The 17,272-nt window shown below is 36.9% G+C and overlaps 1 protein-coding gene across 11 annotated transcripts in view; it reads right to left on the bottom strand.

The window, feature by feature from the left end:
* Positions 1-11,308: 11,308 nt before the first annotated feature.
* LOC126365755 (zinc finger protein 345-like) overlaps positions 11,309-17,272 on the bottom strand; it is a 135,800-nt gene continuing 129,836 nt past the window's right edge. For 10 of the 11 annotated variants that reach the window (XM_050008248.1, XM_050008247.1, XM_050008243.1 and 7 more), the window contains one exon: positions 11,309-14,531. In XM_050008248.1, coding sequence (XP_049864205.1) covers positions 12,104-14,531 — 2,428 coding nt within the window. In that variant the 3' untranslated portion in view covers positions 11,309-12,103. Of the gene's footprint in view, positions 14,532-16,765; positions 16,852-17,272 lie in introns of all 11 variants that reach the window. The other variant, XM_050008252.1, reaches the window with a different exon arrangement.

Raw genomic sequence — 17,272 nt, 5'->3', positions numbered from 1 at the left:
AATTACATGAAGAATCGATAGTAAATTAGGTTCTAAAACTTCCTGTTGTAGCAGTTGCTGCACAGAAATCCATCAATACAATCAATATCACACATTGAATCCAATAGTGCCCCAAACCCATTGTGTTTGGAATTTGTCATGGCACCTCTCAGTTGTGTAGACTGCAGTCTGGGTCACTACAGTAGTGTCCAACATGTATGAAACCCCCACTGTTGAAGTGAAACTTTTTGAAAGAAACTATATTTTTGCCACTCAGCACATCAGTGATGGTGTTCACTTTCCTACTGTGATCCAGACAATGGAAACTGACACAATTGAATAGACACAAGCAAATAAACCCGCAACAGACAAGTTTGTACTCATTACATTGACTTAACGTTGAACCAACACTGTGGATGTGATCTCACTGCATGGCACAGCACCACTCATTATTGTGCATGGTCATTTTTTAAATATTGATTTCACATAGATGCTACAGTCTTAGCAGGACACCCGGTGTAGGTCTAAAGTTGGTTGAATATTTTCATATTCCATGGCTCATTCACACCATGAATTTATGCCTACTCTAAACTCGCCATTCCTATAATACATTCGAGCTCCTGTACATGCCTCTGCCGCCAGTGCTGCTGTGGTCAGTGCAACTGTGGTGCCTCCTAAACGAAGCAGCCTGCTGCAGAGTGACACCACCTGTACTCTTCTGCCATGAGCTTGGAATGGAACATGAAGACACCATAGACAAAATCTGCTCAACTGGAGTCATGGCCATACATATTTGTGTTGTTAGAGCTGTACCATCAATGGCAGTGTCTATCTTTGGTTGATCCAGTGTGCTAAAAGTCACCTGTTTGGTGTTGTGAACCCTGTTTTAACTAGCTGCATGCACAGGAGTGATGGGTGGCTTATTTTCTACCCAGAAAGTCTCTGATCATGATTCAAAAAACAACTGGTGTGGCTAGACTAAGGCAAGTTGGCTGTCTTAAGTTTATGACTGCTGTGGCTTCAGTCTTGTTGGTTGCCGTATTTAATCAGAGCTCAGTTTTGAAGCAAGTTATATTAAGTGTTATTAACCGTTTTCATAAATGTTGACAGTTGTTATACCTTACTGTGGTTTAATATCATTCATAAATTATTGTAGTTATATGTTGTAACTGCTCAGAAAGTTCTGGAGGTATATCCATTTCACTGTTTAAAATTGTTTTGAATATTGTACTTTTTTTAATGGGAGTTTTTGAAATAAACCTGTAATGAGTTTTGAAGAAAGTATCAATCTGACCTCAATCTAGCATCATTTATTTATTTTGAATCATGATCATAATGATGTGGAACGAGCCATTTGCCATTCTACAAAACCTTTTTTTTACCGAGCTTCGATCAGTCAAGAAATTAAAACAACAATGAAAAGTCTGCGAAGCTCTGTGCAGATGTGCTGTGCAGTGTCTCTAGTATGTCCATTTATCATGTCATGTTGCACTTTTCAGTTCTGAGAGCACAGTGAGTACATATGGATGCCTGCAACAATAATGTCTTCCTCCCAGTTGAAGAGCCTGCTGAGGGGTTTCTCCTGATTTCATGTAGCCTACATAACATAAATGCCATGCGTTTCCTTTTTCATGGCAATTTTTCAGTCCCACACTGTAGGAGCAACAAAGATGCTTCTGCAACGTTTTTGCTGGGGAGCATTTGATCACCCACCATAAGGCCTGGATTTGAGTCTCTCCAGTTTTCATCTCTTCACTCACATGAACTGCTAGCTATGAGGACAGGATTTTGGCACAGACAATAAGCTGCAGAGCAATGTAGTGAACTGGCAGAAATCACAGGAGGATATTGCTAAGTTGGTACCATGCTACGAAAAATGTTAAGTCTCAGTAGTAAATAAGTAAAGAAGTAGCTGGAAGGTGCAGCTAAATGTTGCAAATAAAACATTTTTGATTTTCACTAGGGTTTCCATTTTGCGGCCGACTGGAAGTTAAAAAAAAAAAAAAATGCCCTCGTACATACAAATTACACATTCATATGTAAATATGGCTACATGCTAACAAATTAAAAGCTTCCTTTTAATTTTTTACTTTTTTAAATACACTAGTGAGTTAGTAATTCCCACCAACCACCTCTTACACACTATAAAAATAGAAATTCTTCAACACAGCAGAAAGCACTGCAAGAAAGAACTTTTTCAGTTTGTTTCCAAATTTAGCTTTGCTGGGTCTGACATTTTACATCATTGGGTAGGCGAACAAAAATTTTGGTGGCGGCATTGAGCACCCCTATTTGTGAACTGCAAACAACACATTTCATGAGGGAATAAATAAACTGTGAAGCATTAGTCAAAATGCTAAACTCCTTAAATAGGTGTCTACAAAACAATTGTGGATGAACACCAAACATGTTTTCGTGAAATGAAGACTTTCTTTCTTAAAGTTAGTTACCACAGAACATTATTTCATATGACATTACTGAATGCAAATAAACAAAATATGACAATTTACTGATTTGTTTCTCTCCAAGATTTACAATGTTCAAAGTGCAAATGTGGCTGAACTAAAGTGTGGCATTATAAATTCATATTCCACAAACTGATAATTCTGCCCTCTTTCACATACTGATAATGTGTCCTTTGACAATGAGAAGGGACACTATCACTTGGTTTCACATTAACATTTCATCTGACCAATGTTCACTCAGTACATCACGAGGCACCTCAGTGTGTAGAGACAAAGACAGAGAAAGAAAAAGAGAGAGAGAGAGAGAGAGAGAGAGAGAGAGAGAGAGAGAGAGAGAGAGAGAGAGAGAGGTGGGGGGGGGAGATAAGGTGGGGAGGCAAGAGGGTAGGGGGCGGGGGGCAGCAGAGGGGTGTCAAAGACTTTTTTTTGCCATATTATGCTAGGCATGGTGAGGAGTCTTGATGCAGACTAAACCTTACTGGTTTCTGAATGATTCAAAACTTGGCTTCCTTCCAACAGGACATGTATTTATTGCTGAGTCTCTTCTCACATTTTTCAAGTTTGAGTTTGTTTGGGACATTCTTTTTGTATGTTAAAATTTTTCATGCTATTCCATGCAGCATCTACATCAAGTAATGCCACAACAGTTATTCAGACACATTAAACTCTTGACAAGAATTACTAGCAATGTTATTTAGAATGTAGAAAAAGCCAGATTGCTACTTACCATAAATAAGACGTGTCAAGTTGCAGACAGGCACAATTAAAAGGCACTTACATAAAGCTTTCAGCCACAAACTTCATGAGTAAAAGACAGACACACACCATTCACACACACAAGCAAGCACACCTCATGCACACGACTGCCAACACCAGCATCTCGGGCCGAGATGCTGGAGTTGACGGTCTTTTATGCGTAATGTGTGCTTGCTTAAGTGTGTGAAGTCTTTTATTGATGAAGGTTGTGGCTGAAAGCTTTATGTAACTGTCTTAATTGTGCCTGTCTGCAACTTAATGTGTCTCCTTTAGAGTATGTAGCAATCTGTTTTTTCCTGCATTATTGACATTCTTACCTCGAGCTTCTATTGCTTGATCTAGTAATGTTATTCAATGTAGTACTTGCATCAGTGACACTAAAAATGGCTGATAATGATGTAGTTAAGTCAAAACTAATAATGAATAATGAAGGGATGTGATATGAATATCTTTTAATAAATTGTTTTGTTTACAGCTCTCATTCTTCCAGCAAATGTGATACATATTTTTTTCAAAATAAAATCAGTTGTCACCTACACTATTGAAATACTTCAATAGTGCAGCTGATAACTGATCTAATTTTTAAAACATTAATAAATGGTTTTTTAGGAACATTTCATGCTTGTTTCAACAGGCACTGTTTAAAACTCCAAAAATGTATCAGGTTTGGCTCCAATATGTTTGCAGTACAGGGCACAAAACTACATTACACATGCTATTTTTGATTTTCCTCAAGTTTCTCCAGAGACAGTCCACCTATAAACACAGTCCTACCAATCCTATCTGATAAGTAATTTGGAGAGATGATGGATTTTGGTGTTCTAATTACGTCTCTCTGTGAAAAAAAATATTTTTAAAAATGAAGATTCACTATCTAAAAGGACTTACCCGGTTCTGACAACCAAAGAATCTTTGGTCAAGCATGAATCCTAGAGGATATTGCTTATGATAATACCACCACAGTAAATATGCAGTGAAGGAACAGACTAATTTTTAGAAAATTAAAGAATGGGTTGGTTGGTTGGTTGGTTTGGGAAAGGAGACCAGACAGCGAGGTCATCGGTCTCATCGGATTAGGGAAGGACGGGGAAGGAAGACGGCCGTGCCCTTTGAAAGGAACCATCCCGGCATTTGCCTGGAGCGATTTAGGGAAATCGCGGAAAACCTAAATCAGGATGGCTGGACATGGGATTGAACTGTCGTCCTCCCGAATGCGAGTCCAGTGTCTAACCACTGCGCCACCTCGCTTGGTTTTAAAGAACAGCAAGTTATCTGTGCACATAACACAACACATGTATGATTTTCTTGAATATTTCATGTGACTGAGATTTCAACATATGATTCACATTTCACAGACCAATTTTACTTCTCAAGAAGATAATTCTATAGTGTAGTCAATATTCAGATACATATTATACTGTAAGGTAATAGTACTTTATTGCTTCCCAAATATGCATATTTTTTGTCAACAATTTTAGCTGCTTCTCAGTACATTCTGTGCTAATTTGTTTTTGGCTCTGTTCTGTTTATGTGGCATCTTAGTTATGGATGTATATTACAAGTATTACATTAGTCTTGACTCCTTGTTGCCTCATTCTTACTGTTGTGGGAATTCAAGTACGAAGGGAACTCCAAAAGAAATGCACACTATTTTTTTAATATCCATCTTTTATTCTACATGTTTGAAAGCTTTACAGTGTGTAGATACATCCTTTAGGAACAATTTTTCATTTCTCCACATAATTTCCATCCCTCTCAACTGCCTTACACCATCTTGGAACGAGGCCTGTATACCCGCATGGTAAAATTCTGGACCAACCTGTTGGAGCCACTGTTTGGCAGCATGCACAAGGGAGTCATCATCTTCAAACTTTGTTCCATGAAGAGAGTCTTTCAGTTTCCTAAAGAGATGATAGTTACATGGAGCCAGGTCAGGACTGTAAGGCGGGTGCGTTAATGTTGTCCATCCGTGTTTTGTGATAATTTCCAGGGTTTTTTGACTGACATGTGGCCATGCAGTGTCGTGCAACAGCAAAACATCCTGCTTTTGCCAATGTGGTTGAACACGATTCAGTCGAGCTTGAAGTTTCTTCAGTGGCGTCACATATGCATCAGAATTTATGGTGGTTCCACTTGGCACGGTTCCACAACCAAGAGACCTACGGAATCGAAAAACACTGTAGCCATAACTTTTCCACCAGGTGTGGTTTTGAAATTTTTTTCCATGGGTGAATTTGTATGATGCCACTCCATTGATTGCCTCTTCTTCTTGGGTGAAAAATGATGGAGCCATGTTTCATCACCTGTCACAATTCTTCCAAGAAATCCATCTCCACCATTCTCGCACTGTTCCAAAAGTTCGCTGCATACTGTTTTTCTTGTTTCTTTGTGAGCCATTGCCAACATCCTGGGAACCTACCTGGGGCATACCTTTTTTAATGCCAACTCTTTCAGTATTCTGCAAACACTTCCTTCCCCTATCACAACGTAGCATGACAATTCGTTCACTGTGCTGCATTTGTCAGCAGTCAACAATTCGTTATCTCTCTGCACTTTGTCTGGAGTGTGTGCAGTACGAGGCCTGCTGCTGCGAGGACAATCCTCAATATTGCTGTGCCCGCTTTCATCATGTAACCTGCTTGCCTATCGACTAACTGTACTGCAATCAACAGCAGCATCTCCATACACCTTTTTCAACCTCTTGTGGATGTTTCCCACTGTCTCGTTTTCACAGCACAGGAATTCTATGACAGCACATTGCTTCTGACAAACGTCAAGTGTAGAAGCCATCTTGAAGACATGCTGTGATGGCGCCGCTCATGGGAACAGGTTGAACTAAGTTTGAAAACAAGCGGGAAGGATGTATCTACACACTGTAAAACTTTCACACATGCAGAATGAAAACTGTGTTTTTACAAAAATAGTGTGCATTTCTTTTGGAGTGACCCTCGAAATTTTGCAAGCATTTGGTTATGGATTTATTTGACAATTATAGAAAGACATAGACAGTGCTACATATGGAAGTTTGGGTTGATCCTGGAAAATGCATGGATAGCCAAAGTGGTTAAGGTGACTGCTTGCGGTAAGTGGAAAACCTGCGTTGCAGTCCTTGTCTGCACAAATCATCATAGGCCACCACATAACATAGATCTATGCATAACACAACTGATGTCAATGAACTCACAGTCAGCGAATTTATTTTGAAAGTATTTCGTGGATCATTACCTGTGTCTGTTCTTCGGATATGCATGGAAGTGCAGCATAAGAGGTTGTAAGTATGTATTTCTGTGGTTATATATTGGAAACTGTATGTATGATCCATTAGACTGTAGAAATCGTTAGTGTCTCTGATACAATTAACAGCTACTATATCTACTGTTACAAAGCCCAACTGAAAAACGGCAAGTCACTGTTAAAGGGACAAAATTCTCAATTTATACAAAAACTTCTGTGCTAATTTGTGCATCCATTATGATCATGCAGAAGAGTACAGATTATTTAGACACAAAACTTTCCAAGCTAGGCTTATTTCTAAATGAGAAAACTTGTGATAGAATGTTAATATATATATATATATATATATATATATATATATATATATATATATATATATATATATATATATAATGTTAGTATGTATATTATTCTGATGTGGGGAAATTCATTATTTCAATATCTGAGATAATGTCCACTTGCTGCTGGGTGTGAATAGCTCATTGATTAATGAGTTCATGTTACTTAGGACAAAAGGTATTGTGACATCATTCCAGGGTTGTAATATTTTAAATTGGGACTGGGGTCATAGATGTTGATAGCATATCATTTGTGGAAGAGAGTAGGCTTTTTATGATATAGTCATTGATATGACTGCCCTTTAAAAAACTAGTCACCCGCCATCCTCATATCTGGTGGGTCTCTCTCATTCTGCGGTCTGAGTGACCTGCTATTCCTTTTTAACAACTATCCCTCTCTGGTTCCCAAAGATAGAAATATTATTTCAGAAAGAGATGAAACTACTTGTACTTTTGTATGAACTGAAATTTTATCTCTTGACAGTAAGAAGCCATCAATTCTGTTGCAAAATGTAATTTTTTAAACTGGTGGTAGTTCCAGCGATAGGATGTGGTATGGACTCAGTCAGATTGGATAGTGTACCAACATATATCTGTAAACTGGGTTGAGCTACATGCTAAATCTAGCAATCAGGTACTCACAACTAGGTTCCTAGATAAATAACAAAAGTTGTTCGCCTCCTACAAGAGAAATACTACATAATAATTCTAGTGCATTTAGAATAACTTAGTGAACATATCACATATAGAAGAAAGCCATTCAGAGAATTAGTTATTAGAAATGTGCACTCTTTTTGTGACACTTGTGTTGCATTGGATATAAAACAATAGCAGCGGAGAGGATATAAAAACTGTAGCAATAAGCCACAGTGGGGCAATTCACATGGTGAACACACTCCTCATAACACAATGAAAGCACTGTTTAATCAGCTGTTTAATACAGGTAAGTTACATCAAAAACATGAATATCAGCAGCAGCACATTTGATAATAGCAGGCATTGGTTATTATGGCATTCCAAAGTGATGTCACGGAAAAATTAGTCATTGCAAAATTGTATTATTGTTATTTGTAGCCACTGACAAAAAGAATTCATTTTTATTTAATTCTATTTTAGGAACAACAACTTAAGTTTCTACATTCAGTTAAAATATTAGGCGAATATGTCCAAAGACTAGTTTGATACAGTACTCAAGCTTTGAGTTTTGGTCTCCACTTACAATTCCCCCCCCCCCCCCCCCCCCCAAAAAAACTACATTCCATTAGCAAACTGCCGATTTCTTAAAGCCCAGGACGAATCCTATCAACCAATCCCTTTTTTTTTTAGTCAGATTGTGCCGCCAATTTATATTTTCCCAGTTAGATTCAGTATCTCTCCATTGCTTATTCAATCAATGCATACAAGCTTCACAATTCTTCTATAGCGCCAAATTTCAAAAGAGCCTATTTTCTTCTTGTCTGGACAGTTTATTGTCTATACTTCACTTGCTTACAAGGCTGCACTCCAGACAAATATTTCAGATTGTCTTTATAACATTGAAGTATATATTCAGTTTTAACACATTTCTCTTCATCAGAAAGGCTTTTCTTGCTATTGCCAGTGTGTATTTTACATCTTCACCATTTTAGCTATTCTGCTGCTTGAACAGCAAAACTCATTGAATACTTTTTGTTTCTCATCTCCCCCGTTCAACTTATCATCAAAATCCTTTGACGTCTATGACAGAATTACATTACAAAGTATAACCAATTCTCAGAGTTGCTATTTTTCTTCCTGAACTAAATTTCTTGTTGATTTTCTTAGCTGCCTGCACAATGCACAGATTGAAGAACACTGGGGATAGGCTACTGCCCTTTCCCATTCCCCTCTCAACTTCTGATATACTTTCATGTCCTTCAACTCTTATAATTGTAATCTGATTTCTATACAATTTTAGGATAACCTTTCACTCCCTGCATGTATCCCTGCAACCTCCATAATTTCAGTGTGTGTTCCAACCAACATTGTCAAAACATTTATGTAGCCTAATCTACAAATGCTATAAACAGTGGTTTACCTTTCTTCAGCCTAACTTCTAATATATTTTGCAGGTGCAATATTACTGTGTGTGTGTGACTATATTTGAAACAAAAACTGATCCTGCCAACAGAATGACTTCCACCAGTTTTTCCATTCTTCTGTAAATAACTCATGTCAGTATTTGCAACAAGACTTTTAAAATGTTGTTTCTGTCATATTCACACCTGTCAGCACCTGTCTTCTTTGGAATAGGAACTATTATACTCATCAAGAAATTTTCTTTCAAATAGCACACTCAATTTGAGAAAAAACAGTCAGCTCAAAAAAAATGTAATTACGATTTTTAGTTTATTGGTATGCTATCATATGCAGTCCAGTCATTTTTGCTGATACATATTTTTTGCCTCCGTATTACATTCTGCTCTATGGAACTAATTCAGAAGTCTTATTACTTTTGGGATAATCTTGTCAATTCAAGAAAACAATTAATAATAATTTATGACTAAGGAAAAAGAAAAATGTCTGCATGGTATCATGGAACTCGTGCGGTCAACATCTTTGGCCAGGATGGCAGGTGCAACAAGGGCCACTTTATATTACGTAGTGGAGAAAACCCAGTTGTCTGTGGTGCTCCTTTACCTCACATGAGAAGAATCCTTGTGAAAGGAAATATTAAATATATTACATAGTTGTACATTAAACGAAGTGTAGTCAAATTAGACATTACCTGTAATTGCACCAGTAGTAGGAGTTCCATTACTAGTATCAAAAATGTTGTGACATTACTTTAGCTACAATAATTGGTCCACAATGGTGTTCATAGTAGTTTACCCTCATTCCTGTTTCTTGTTCATTATTAGACCCATTTCTTTGTTACCTCTATATGATTTTGTGTTGATACCCTGTACTCAGCTGTCAGAAACCTGTTCTTCCTGTCACTGCACTTCATAAATTATCATTATATGTAACTTCAATCGACCCATCTATCTTTTTAAATTCTCCAAACTATCTCTCCAGTTAAGGTATCTAACAATCCACACTCTGACTTGTAAAGCACCAGTTTTATTTCTCCTGATATCACACCCTCCTGAGTTGTCTGAGGTCCCAATTTGGGGACTATTTTACCTCTGAAATGTTTTACCCGAGGGGTTACCATTATCATTAAACCACACAGTAGAGCTACATGTCTCAGGAAATAAAACATCTGAAGTTTCCTCTCACTTTCAGCCATTTGCTGTACCAATATAGCTGCACAGAGTGGCCATGTGGTTTGAGGCGCCATGTCACGGATTGCGGGGACCCTCTCGCCAAAGGTTCGAGTCCTCCCTCAGACACGGGTGTGTGTGTGTTGTTCTTAGCATAAGATAGTTTAAAAGTTTAAGTAGTGTGTAAGTCTAGGAAATGATGACCTCAGCAGTTTGGTCCCTTAGGAATTCACACACATTTGAACGTTTGTAACAATATAGTACGGCCATGTTGGCTAACATTACCTAGCCAAAACAGTCTACCATCCAGACTGTTGCCCCTGCAACTACTTTCAGGTATCACGTTTTTATGGTATCTCCACTGACACCCCTCTGATATGGTTGCGCCTATGGTACAGTTATCTGTATCTCAGAGGCAAAAAAGCCACTCAAGATCCATGGTTCTTACAATAATCATTGTTCAGTGTTGAAAACAAAACTATCTGTGAGGAAGATGTTTTAAATTGCCGGTAACAGCAGCCAAACTTCCACATTTTGAAAGAAATACTCTACATTGGCCATAGAATACATTTTTTTTTTAAATTAAAAGTCATTACACGCCACTAGGGTATCCATCCTCAGGTTATAAAGATTCTTTTTAATAGGTCATTGCCGAAAGGTAACTGCCTCAGAGCTCCTCCCCATCATTTGCATAATAGTGTAAACAAACAGCATGCTAAAAGCAACTGATGCGGAGTGGCTCTAAGATGGTTACTTTTCGCCCATGATCTACTAAAAAGAACCTTCATCATCTGAGGATGTATCTTCCAATGCTGGGAAACCAATTGTGACTTTTGATAAGAAAGTATTCTGTGGCCAATGTGGAGTATTTCTTAAAAAAAAATCTGTGCCTGGAACTTCCTTTATTTCTGGTTATTCAAAACAATGTGAAGCAGAAACAGGATACAGCCCCTGTGTGCAAGTAATTGCTTAAAATCTTCAGACATACTGGTCAGTGTATCCATACAATCTCTAAGCTGAGTTCAGCCTATCTACCAAATCTAACAACTAAGTCCAAAACTCTTGGACACTCAGAAAACTCAACAAAAGTCCTGCAAAAGAAATACTGTGTAATTCCTGCTGCATATGTGATAGCAGAACTGCAACTAGTTTCTTATTCAGCTATGGATTACATGAAAGCATACAAAAACTATGAAATGAATAATCACTTTTATGGATTTATTTATTTTTTACTGTTACCAGCCCTCATGTTATCCTGAAAAGTATTCTTTATATTTTCCTTACAAGTGCACCTTCAGCTCCACCACCATTATCTCTCTCTCTCTCTCTCTCTCTCTCTCTCTCTCTCTCTCTCTCTCCCCCTCCCCCTCCCTATGTGTGTGCATGTTTTATACACCCAGCCTCTTCATGATTGTAACACTTGTCTTTACAACCTGATAATTGTTAGGATTTAATAATCTTATCAAACAAATATTTGGAATTCCATTTCTTCTTGATTACTGCATTATAATTTATTGTTTTATTCATTTTGTATTTCCATCAGTATTCTCAGCTACTCAAACATTTCAAAAGAAAGGAGTGTTGTTATTTTCCATAAAAATGACCACACCATTTCTTTAATGGTTCCAAGCTGTAATTACAGATGTGACATTTTTATTTTAAAAATCACAAAATCTTGTTGCAATTATTTATGCAGTACAATATTAAGTAGTAAAAAACCTCACTTGGATAACAGAGTAGAGTGCAGTACTATGAAAAAAATGCATAAATCGCTTTGTAAACATACTGCAAATATGGTTTCAATAATTTAGATATTATAAAATGTCAGTGCTGTCATACATAGAAGCAAGGCTCAGGAATGATAGCTTCTAAATCAACATTTACTATGATACAGACAAACATAAATACTAAATCCAATTGTTGTAGTTTATCACAAAATACTGTCTAAAGTTTTTACACTTCACACAAACACTTAAAGCGCGATGAGAGTTGTGGGAGTTGACTTTTCAGGTATTTGTGAATGCTGCAACAAATTCAGTGATTCAGAAAATCAAAAACTATTCTGCATAAGAATTCCACATCTTAACTTGAAAGACACTAACAATCATCATGATGGTTCAGCTGGAGTATGTATTGATCTATGTTTTCTCATGTCACTACGCTGTCGGAAACCTTTTCCACATATATCACATATATTAGGTTTTTCACCAGTGTGTATCCTTTTATGAACAACGAGGGTATGGGAACGTTTAAAGGCTTTTCCGCAGATATCACAAGGAAATCGACGTTCTCCTGTGTGAATCATGCGATGCTGATAGTACACTTGTCCAGTCCGAAACTGTTTGTTGCAGAATTCACATTTGTATGGTTTTTCTCCCGTGTGGGTACGACGGTGATTATCACGATCTGCTTTTATACGAAAAGCTTTACCACATAAGTCACACTGATGTGGTTTCTCACCTGTGTGGAGCAGAGCATGTGTGTATAGGGCAGATGTCTGTGTAAACCTCTTGTTGCACACAGTACATGCATAGGGTTTTTCTCCTGTGTGAAGTCTCATGTGAACTGTGAGTCTCTGATTATCTGCAAATTGCTTTCCACAAACTTTGCAATTATAAGATGCATGGGGCTTGTGTTCCCTGAGATGTTTTGTAAAAGTTCGTTTGTCAACAAAAATATTGCCACAGGCTTCACATACAAACATAACAGAATTATCTGAAGTTTCCTTGGTTTTCAGTTTCAATTCACTATCTGTATGTATTTTTCTATGAACTCGAGCTTCATAAAGTGTATGAGATGCTTCCTTGCAGACACTGCATACATAAGGTTTTTCATCTGGATGTTCTCGTTTTCGATGCCTTCCTAATGCACGAAGTACTGAAAAAGACTTTCCACAGTATTCACAAGCATGCTCCTGTGCACTTTCAGAAGTAGATTTTGTACCCCAGTGAGATGAACGATGATTCAGGACATCAGATGAACTAGTGAAAGTTTTGTTACAAGTCTTACAATGATAATGTATAAGAGAGGGTAAACGTTTGGATGTGCTACAGTCAGAATGATGTGCCTGAATGTGCTGTTTTAATATACTTAAGCGTCCACAACACATACCACAGTAGTCACACTGATACGGTTTTACAGACATGTGTGTCACATAGTGGCCTTTTAGAGTTTCCCTGTCATAAAATTTACGCCCACAAAATTCACATGCAAAAGGTCTTTCACCAGTGTGAACTCTCATATGTGCTGCTAATCTTGAGTTGGAGTACAATCTTTTATGACAAATTGGACATGCAAATGGTCTCTCACCATTATGAACCATACGAGTGTGATAGTATAAAGCACATTCATTATCAAATTCCCTTGCACACTTTTCACAAAAGTTAGCTCTGGCACCCTCATGGAATTTCATATGAAATGCTAGCCTTTCCTCTGAATTATACGACTTTGTACATTGCTTGCAATGAAACTGTTTTGTTTCAGGAGTAATACATGAATGTTGGAGGTATGTTTTTTCCCCATTAAATCTCCTATTGCAAGTAGGGCACACCAAACGCTTACCTCTTGATTTCAGTTTAACTTCCTCTATCTGGTGATCCTTAAAATGGTTGACAAGGTCAGCTTCAGTTTTAAAAAATGTACTGCACAAGCTACATGGATGCTTGTCAGTCTCACTGTGCTCCTTTGCATGGTTCAAGCAAAGATCAACACTTGGAAATGTATTATTGCAGATTATACAAGTGTAGTTAACCTCTGTGTCTACATCCTTTACATTATCAAAGTTTTTTATAAGAGTTTCTTGGTTGTCATGAGATTCGAAGCTATGATACACTTCACCTGCTTGTGGGTTTAACGTATCCACAATAATATCAGCATCCTCTAAAGCATTTTCCATATTCCACCAATCAGAATAATTTTCATCTGTTGTGTTACTATCATCATCAATTTTAGATAAAGCAAAGTTATCAAGTGAAGGATATACAAGATTTGATTCATCACTTATGTCATCTATTATATGTACATCTATATAATCAACATCATCATCTTCTTCTTCTTCATCATCGTCGTCTTCATCTTCCATATCAGAATAGGTTGAACTTTCCATAGGAGTACAGGTTTCAAGGTCTTTGACAATATTCTGAGCACTGACACTTCCTTGACAACAAAGAGGACAGCAATAAGAAATTTCTGTTGCATCTAAATCTTTTACAAAATCAGTTTCCAACTCAACTTGAGGATTGGCTTCCTGTGTATTATTTTTCTCCAACTGATTTTTGTGTTCATTAGCTTCTATTTTTACCAGTACATCATTCACTGCTTGTGGTGCACAATTTTTGTTTGAGTCATCTATGAGATCACCATTGACTTTAACACTCACATGAGATGCACTTGCAGCATATAAATTAAATTCATTTTCATCTGTTCTCTTGTCGTCCACATTCTTAGTTACTGATGAACATGAAGAATTTCTCTCTGTATTGTCTGCCACCATATGTTTATTCTTTAGTCCACACTTCTGTGTTCTTGAATGTGACCTAAAACAAAATTGTTTACTGGAATCACCTGGTTTTTAAACTGATAGGTGTACAACGTGCAGAAGATAACCACCACTTACAACAGTAGCTTGAAAGTTGATAACTATATTTGTGAGGTTGTTACTATCTGTGTATCAATTAGCTTTTCGGCAACTGGTGGCTTCCTTCTATATGACACCAATTACTTTCAGTACAACAAATAAGTGTTAATGTGTAAATTACAAGCTATCACATATTTTTAGAGAGATACAAAAGGTTAAAGTTAGCAATTGTGAAATATGTAGCTGTTTGAGGATTGTAAGGTGATACAATTCTAGGTCTTTTACCTCTTAACTTAAGAAGAAAGGAAACAGCAAAAGTAAAAATCTGTACAACAATAGCAGAGGCAGAAATTGAAAAGAGGAGAGTAAACCACTCACATCTTTGGCTAAAGGGAGATTTATTATGCATTGCAGCACGCGCGCACCCACACACACACACACACACACACACACACACACACACACACACACACACACACAAATGTAACAGCTGAGATTCACTCTCCTTAATTAACCTTGTGCTGGGAGCCACTGCTCAGAGATTAGTATTGATAAATTTATCCATGAAATAAGCAAACCACAGTGATATGTAAATACAAACACCACACATAACTAAAAATTAAAATATGAAACACATTTTTAAAAAGTTTTGGGAGAGGTCAGGAAGATAGGATGGATGCTGAGGGAAATCTTAAGGGTATCTCATCAATATTTACAATCTGACAACTGTGAATTGACTCAGTTTTAGTACTTTCTTGTTTAAAATATAAACACCAAGTAATCACTGCATTAAAGTGAATTGCATTTTTGAATCATGGCACCAATTTTGTTGATTCATTCATATACAGTTAGCATACAAACTAAAATCTGGCAGGATTGATTCCAACCATAAGGCCTGCAAACAAGACAAAAATACTTTCAAACCATTTAATACTGTAGTACAATTACATTAAGTGGTATTTCACTAAAGGCAAAAAGTTTCCTATACTGGGGATATCATATAGCTCTGTAATTTATTTGGTTCATCTATAATGAAAACTGACACATTACCCGGAAACCTACTATCTCTCTTGTTTAATGCAGTGTGTTCTTCAGCAGGAGGTAAAAAAAACCATGCTGCCATAAAATGTCTAATATTACCGTCCAAGGTAGTGACAGAAAAATTCATTTGTAAACTGCTTTCTTGAAAACAAAGTCAACATGTGTACATGTTGCGTAGTAACTGAGAAGTGGAATGTTTAATATGGACACTGTTACTTTCTTTGCCTCATAATTCTTGTTAGTAGTTGGGCAAATGTTGAAATCAACATGACGTGAGATCTAGTAGAAAGCATTTCTGCAGAACCTCTTTCTTAAATCACTGGAATCTATATTCCTTTCATTGCAGCCATTTCTTTACTATCCTGTAATGTTTTATTGCCATTCTTGGGAACTAAGTCATATGTATATCAGCAGATTATCTTCTCCACAGAATTTGCCAAATGATGTACCCCTTCCTGTACCTTTATCTCTGAGTTTCTGTACATTTCTTTGTATTACATTTTTAAGAAGGAACTATTATTTTCTAAGAAAGAAAAAAGAAAATAATTCTATTTCCTGAAAATCTTACAACTATTATCGCCATTTCTAAGCACCACAAAAAAAGAGAGTTCTCAAATATTTTTATGAGCAGAAGGGCTTACTTCTTACATTATTTAGACTGTAACATGTTGTAGTTATGTTGCAAAAAGCTCTGCATAACTGGTTTTAGCGAAGTATGAATGTCAGACGCAGGCAGTGCAAATCACTATGAGATAGGGAATTTGTAATTGTGTTATACGACTATTACTGGTATTTGACGACTTGAAAAACATGTCAAATACATCTGCAACAGCTACAAACCTTAATGATTATACAATAATGTGTCATGGGCTTTGAAAGCCCATTTAAAATTGAAGGATAAGAAAATACAAAGACCTATGTTTTCAAAGATCATAAAGAGAATGCAAACTGTGTAGATATCTTAACAGCCTGAAAATGGTGAGACAAAAGATAGAAACCCATATTTACTGCAAGCAAGAAGCATAACCTAAACTAGGTAATGTCATGAAGCATGTGGTGGCTTAATCACCATTCTTCACCAGATGCTTCTGCATAAAAGCACTTTACACAATATTATGAGCATTTCATACACAGCAAATAATTAATCACTACCTGGATATATTATTTCACACAAATTCTGTACTGGTCATTTTCCCTCTGCTACCAACTCTTCCAATGCTCTTCACACTGTGACTGTTCTGGAAATCATTAACAACATTTCAACATTTTACATGTCTTTATCAGAGGATTCACTCAATTAAAAAACAATGCTGAAATAGATTAACATTGTTTTTTGCATGTTAATAGTATTCACCTTTCTCTCTTGTAAACAAATATACACGAGCCAGGAACATATTCTTTGAAAGCGGAAACTTAATGGCAGCATCAACCAACAAGATCGAAGGACAGCTTGCGGTAATATTATCATCTTCATTCGTGTCAAAGATAGATAAAATGAAAAGACATGATTTGTTAGCATACTTTACATGTTTAAAAAAATCTCATATTATTCAACAAAGCAAACTACAGACCCGGCAGCCATTAGAACTAACTTTGATTATGTGGCTAGATACCGCCATGCTCCAGTTAAAGTGCAAGCTTGCCGTTACAAAACTGAAT

This window comes from Schistocerca gregaria, chromosome 4 (assembly GCF_023897955.1).
Source record: "Schistocerca gregaria isolate iqSchGreg1 chromosome 4, iqSchGreg1.2, whole genome shotgun sequence".
Taxonomy (NCBI): Eukaryota; Metazoa; Arthropoda; class Insecta; order Orthoptera; family Acrididae; genus Schistocerca; species Schistocerca gregaria.
The sequence above is the reverse complement of the archived record's forward strand: the minus strand, read 5'-3'. Positions and strand labels throughout refer to the sequence as shown.